The 6,630-nt window shown below is 31.9% G+C and overlaps 1 protein-coding gene across 1 annotated transcript; it reads right to left on the bottom strand.

The window, feature by feature from the left end:
* Nucleotides 1-810: 810 nt before the first annotated feature.
* LOC111028458 (piggyBac transposable element-derived protein 4-like) lies at nucleotides 811-5,725 on the bottom strand (the record flags this gene model as incomplete). The annotated part of the gene is made up of 3 exons (XM_022307104.1): nucleotides 5,235-5,725; nucleotides 3,923-5,150; nucleotides 811-1,155 (listed from the first exon to the last, which is right to left on the bottom strand). Coding segments are annotated over exons 1-3 (2,064 nt in total), but the record flags the coding sequence as incomplete, so codon positions are not given.
* Between the last annotated feature and the right edge of the window lie 905 nt (nucleotides 5,726-6,630).

Raw genomic sequence — 6,630 nt, 5'->3', positions numbered from 1 at the left:
TAATCATATTATGATCAAAATATTATTTTATTATTTCGATTATAATGTCATAACCATGATAGAAATATTCAGGTATGATCACGCAGCTTTGATACGCATGACTCTGACGTCATGTGCGCAACAAAAATATTATCACCTACGAGCCTGTTATCTAATAACATGCTGTCATTCTAATCTGCTATTATTAATTTTTATTTAAACCATGACAAATTTAATTTGTCATGATTTAAACATAGTTAAACATTTGTTAATTGTTGTTTGGGATTCGTGTAAACTACTAAACTATAAAACTTTGAAATTATACAAAATGTTTGAAATTCCAACCATGGTTGTACACTGTATCAGAGCGAATCCCCATATTATACAGTCTCTACATTTCATCGACATACTAGTTCATGTTGTTCAGTCTAAATGGAAAACATTTTGCATGGATCAACAACTCTAAGTAAGTCTTAGATTGATGTTTTTTAAAAATGTACTAAGTACTATCCAGATATTTTCTGTAATGGTTGTGGTTGTTAAAACCTCTGATGGGAAGACTATTTCTGAAGTTTACTATCCAATAGCTGTACAATTAGGATATACCTAGCAGTAAAGGAACTTACTTGAATATTAAAATGAGCAATTTTTGAGTAAATAGATAATCATATATTTCTAAACTTTAAACTAAACCATAAATTATTATCTTTTTATTTATTTTAAAACACCAAATTTTTTTAGTTTTCTTTGTTTTTCAATTTTATTTTTTGTGGCTAATTCCGATATTTTTTTATTTAGATAATTCAGCCTGATAAATGTTCTTGTACGAACAAGACATTCTGCAACCTTAAGTGGCAAGTTGACAACATGATTTTCATCTCTCTTAAGTAGCATCTCAGTGACTGTCTTAATAATTTTTGGTTCTTTGCTTAAACCATTCCCATGAAATTTATTAAACAGATCTTCCAATCTTTTTGTAGATTTGAACAGCTGATCGGAAGGTATTGTTAAATTTCCTTTAGAGATCTGTTCTGTCCAAGTTTTAGAATTTTCACTATCTGCTGTGGAACATGTACCTTTTGCCAACCATGGGAATTCATTTGCAAAACGATGAGCAACATAACCAGATACATACTCTAAGCAATCTTCCTCGACAATGTTATTACTCTGTGTGCACTAAGAAAAATATGATGGTAAATATTATAAGATTGTCTAAGTTAAGTTATTAGGTTTGTTTTTTATTATTAATTATATTACCTATTATTTATTAAATAACACTTACTTCAGATTCAAAATCATTTAGTAAATNCTAAGTAAGCCATCCGACTGCGTCGCATAGCCGACGATATGGGCCTGCCTGCATTGGTCTCTCGGTGTAACTCGCTCCGTCAGTAATGAAGGCCTCTGTACTATTCGCTGAAGGTGAATACCGATATCAGGACTTGATAGTTTAGACGGTCCTGTCTTGTGCTTTTATGAAAGTCAAAAATCGTAAATATCAAAGATTTATTTCAATGTCTAGCAAGTCAGTCACGTCCAGTGGAAATAGATTCACGTTTAACTTAGTCATCTTTGTCGGATAACGGACAATGTGGGACGCGGCATATCAGGTATGCGGACACAGTGGTGGGCAGCTATAAGTGAGAATTGTCTTTGCAAAAGCCTATTAAAGTACATAATACATTAGCCCGGGGGGATCAAACTCGCTTCCTGCGATGGTTCTTACAGTTCAAATTCAAAACAACCCAGGATCAACATTGTAAAACCTTCTTGGCTGTCAAAATATGACAAAGATACAACGAAAAGTTGTCCCCCGCACGTCACCACTCCACCAACCCACCCGAATCAATTGATAATAATATTAATGGTCATACTGTTGCATTGTGTGTATCGTTGATATTGAAGAGACGTTCGTAATTATTAACCGTATAAATAATCGCACGTCGTTTGTTATAGATCAAACCACAGAACTGCGTTTACATTATTTGACTCACCTAAAAACCATAATATACCAAGTACCTACTACATTGTATATTATAATAAATATATCGTTATAGGTAGTCATATAATTGTATGATTTAACTGCCAGAATTCAATCAGTTCTATTAGATCTACTGTTTACACACAATGCAAACTGTTACAAAAAATCATATTTTATATGGTAAGTAGGTGTACCAATACCAAAAATATAAATGGTAAATAGTACTTCGCTGAAACTTTTAGACCAATGGACCAAAATATGTACTCATTTCACTATTAATTCATGTACATACATAATATGCTTGTAAAATGTAAAATAATGAAATGTAATAAAATGTAATATAAGGTTAGTTATATTGTACTTCTATTCAATCAAGTACCTATAAAAGATACATTTACAACATACGTTGGTCATGGTAAATGTGTAGATAAAAGCAAGTATTACTTATTAAATAGTTTAATTAGTATAGTATAGTCATATCATTATGCAATTTACCTGCCAGAAATTAATTTTTTACATTAAGTTGTATTTTGTTTTAAAAAAACTGTAATATACCTTTTATAAGTAGGTAGTAGGTACTACAAAGTATACATGTAGGTTAGTTATATTGTACTATTGTCTATTCAAATATAAAAGAAATATACAATGAAGCCCTTTTAAAAAATATAGGTGCGTTGGTCATGGTAAATATGTAGATAATAAAATCAAGTATTAATTATTATTATTGTTATTTATTAAATAGTTTAATTAGTATAGTCATAATAATAAACTGCATAATTAAATATTTATACATGTAAATACTACCTATTAAGGTAACGCGAATAAGTCTTGGACGGGGAAGTCCATGATAATAAACTCGAATTTTGAAAAAAATACGGAGCAAATTCGTTAAATATGATAAGACGGAACCGATGCGAAGAGACGAAAAAAAACATTTCGAATTGTCACGGCCGCCGCAAATTATCGACGTCGCCGGGGGACGGGTTCGAACCCAGGACCCCGAGTTATTAGTACTATGCCTACACCTACCTAACCGCCTATCGAGATGACGACTGGAGTCAAATCTACGACTCTTAACACTTTGAGGACTACAGTTAATATTGAAAAAATTACGTTACTGACGAATGTCGTGTGTAACACGTGATACCGGATTATGAATTATAGACTGAACAATATTATCTGAAAAATACGTTGGGGACGAATCACGTGCTAAGCGCGTGATGCTTATTATGCTAAATGTGGACAAATGATTTTTTCGCCATTATTTATCGTTATCCGGCGGTTTTTTCTAATTTTTCAAAAAATTACAATTTTTTTAATTGTTATCAGATTTATTATCTTTTTTCTCATATAATTATTGATGTGTTACTTTATACGCACATATAAGTCACATATTACTTTTGTAAAAATGTCATTCACCTATGAGATATCAAAGTTATACTGTTTTAATACAAAAAAAAAGTCTAACTTGAACACTCATATGTATTTATACATAGTTAAATATAATTAAAAAGAAAAAAATGTATCAAGTTTATTTTATTGTTTATTAAAATTCTTTGTTATTTAATATTCATATAAATATAAATATAATTTGTTTATAATTATATACTTGTGATAGGTAATGAAAAAAATTATAACATAATTAAAACCTTTCAAAAAATTATAGTCAAATAATAATAAAAAAAACGTAAAACATAACACTTATAAAATCCTTTTTATAACAAAAACGAAATACATACTTATTACTATAAAGTAATGTAACACGTACCTTCGTGTCAAATATAAAATATAATTAATTAAAAATAAATGTACATCCAATAGTTTTGTTTGGTATGGTAAATTTCAAAACATTCGTCAACACATAGTGGTGTATTACAGCTACTAACTACAATAATAAGATGTTTCTTTTCTTCCTCGATTTCCTGTAGAACGCTTAGCTTTTTCAGCGCAAACTTTACATACCCTTCTTGGATGTGCTTTTGACAAAGTAGGAGGAATTTTAGAAATAAAATGACGACCTTTTAAACGGTTCTCCGAGTTTGAAACTTCATTAAATCGTGGGTAAGAATCTGATTGATTTGCTAACTGCGAAGCCAAATTTATCATGAAGTTTCTGAGTCTCAAATTCTCGTTTTTGACATTTTTCGTTTTTTTGTGAAGAATAAAACTGTTCACTGTACTGACCATAAATAAATGGAAAAACATTTTTTGCCACCATTTCATTGTTTTTCGATTAAAAGGGTAATATGCAATCATCTGGTCGCCATGATCGACACCTGTTTTATATTTGTTATAGTCAATAATCACTTGTGGCTTAAACTTTTCTAAGGGCCCAACTTTACTTCTCACGGTTACCGGAGCTAAATCAGCATTATGAACTGTCGACATAACTAATACATCTCTTGTATCTTTCCATTTCAGGAACATTTGAGGACCACATCTAGCAAAAGTAATTTCACCTTTTAATAATTTTTGTTTAATTAAATCTTTTGGTAAATTTTTCCTATTTGACATGACTGTACCGACTGCATTAGTTTGTTTATTCCAGAGGTGTTTTAAAACTAAAGGACTCGTATAAAACCTGTCCATATAAATTGTGTGGCCCTTATAATAATAATCACGCAAGAGTCTATCATACAACGCACATATTGAATTATCCTGCTGTTCTTTACCCGAGTATATTTCAAAATTTAATGTATATCCGGTTTCAGGATCAGATAATATATACAGTTTCATACCATATTTCTGAGGTTTGTTTTTCATATAAACTCTAAAACTAATTCTTCCTCTAAATGGACAGATCCCCTCATCTACTGTTAAATTTTGAGCTGGTTTGTAAAATTTTGAACATTGCTTACTCAAAAAATCGGAAAATGGACGTATTTTGAATAATCTGTCGTGATTTATATTTTCCCTTGGTACATATTTATTGTTGTCAACTAAATGCAACATGGATAATATTGATAAAAAACGGTCTCGTGGCATTACTTTTGGAGCAAAATAACTTTGTATTACGGTGTTTTGAGACCAAAAGTTCTTAAGTTGAGGTTTTGGTATAAGACACATATGCAAAATTACTGCAAAAAAATAATATATTTCACACTCTTTTACGGGTAACCATTTATTCCATACAGAATTGAGCTTAAGTTTATTTGCTCTTTTTAATTTTTGAATGGTTGTATAAGCATACCTATTTGTTTCTTTTTTAATCATTTTTATAATATGATCAGGGAAAAATAATTTAAAAAAATCTAATTCATTAGATTGTGCTGACAAAGAAGTTGAAATATTTGGTGTAGACGAAAATACATGAGATTTCGGTTTAGTATTTTTTACTTTCCATTTATATTCTTCTGTTAAACCCTTCCGAATACGATTATTTCTAACACTACTGCTTACTTTAGGTCTATTCTGATTTTTACGATTGTTAACTACTACTAAATTAACAGGACTTGCAGTATTTGGCATTTCTTCAAAAGAGTCTGCAAACCCCCATAATTTAGCTGCGTTTTCCGAATTGTGTTCGTTTTCATTTACGGCTAAGTTATTTTCCAACACACTTATATTCAAATATTCATTAGAAATATTATTATCAACGACGACTAAGTTCTCGGAGTATTCATTATAAATATTACCAAAGTGTTCGACTACAGGTAAAAGATCGGTATAAACTGGTTCATCACTTTCAATACAGTTAACATCATCAAACTCAGAGCCACTATCATCAAAAAACTCGTCTTCGAGGGTTATATCTGCGTCATCCATAGTTTAAAATATGTAATAAACTTATTACTTATTACTTAAACTTATTATAATAAAATACAGCAATATAGTAAATAAACTGAAATGTTATCAAAAAGTAGGTACTTCCTCAATCACAATCACAATGTCACGAATATTATTTATTATCACGGCGCGGCGCGGCAATGCGCAGTCAAGAATCGAATGAACAGAAATATTGTAGGTTAATAATTATTCTTTAGAAAAATCCTAAACATCGATATTATTTTTACTATCGATTAAGAAATGAATGAAAATTATAGGAGAAATTCTGTATTTAATATCGATATTGGAAATCGAAAAACGCGTCTAACACGTGTTTCGTCTTTTATCAGTACAAATGACATGACACGTTTGGCGCGTGATTGGTCCGAAACGTAATTCAATAACTATAAACCATCGTTTATTATAAATAACTATAATGTCACGCGCTCAGTACGTGATTCGTCCGCAATGTTATTTTTGTAATACAATGCATCGTGTATATTACGCTAAAGTATAACACGCATCTGACGCGTGGTTCGTAACCAAAGTGTTAAGCCGCGTCGCCGTCCACCCAAAACGGCGTCTGCGTCCCCCGAAGGTCGTCCGAGCGGGGGGATCGACCGCGTGGGGAAGCGGACGACCGTCTCGACCGGCTTCGGACGTTCAAATCGGTGAGATTCGCGAAAAAAATTGAACTCAAAAAGTATTTATGCCTGTATATAGCGATACCTATAATGTACCTACTCTCGTTTCCGCGTCGCCGCTCGTCCCCGGGACTCGTTTTTGAAACGACTATAAATTTAGCGGGGAACGCGAATACGTATTCGGCGGGGAGGTGAAAAGTCCGAAACGCGACTCTGTGCGGGAAAAAGTCGCAAAAACCGTGGAAATCGCGACGACGCCGC

Source organism: Myzus persicae, unplaced genomic scaffold, assembly GCF_001856785.1.
Source record: "Myzus persicae strain clone G006 unplaced genomic scaffold, MPER_G0061.0, whole genome shotgun sequence".
NCBI lineage: Eukaryota > Metazoa > Arthropoda > Insecta > Hemiptera > Aphididae > Myzus > Myzus persicae.
Note: the sequence above shows the minus strand (reverse complement) of the source record. Positions and strands in the feature narration are given on the sequence as shown.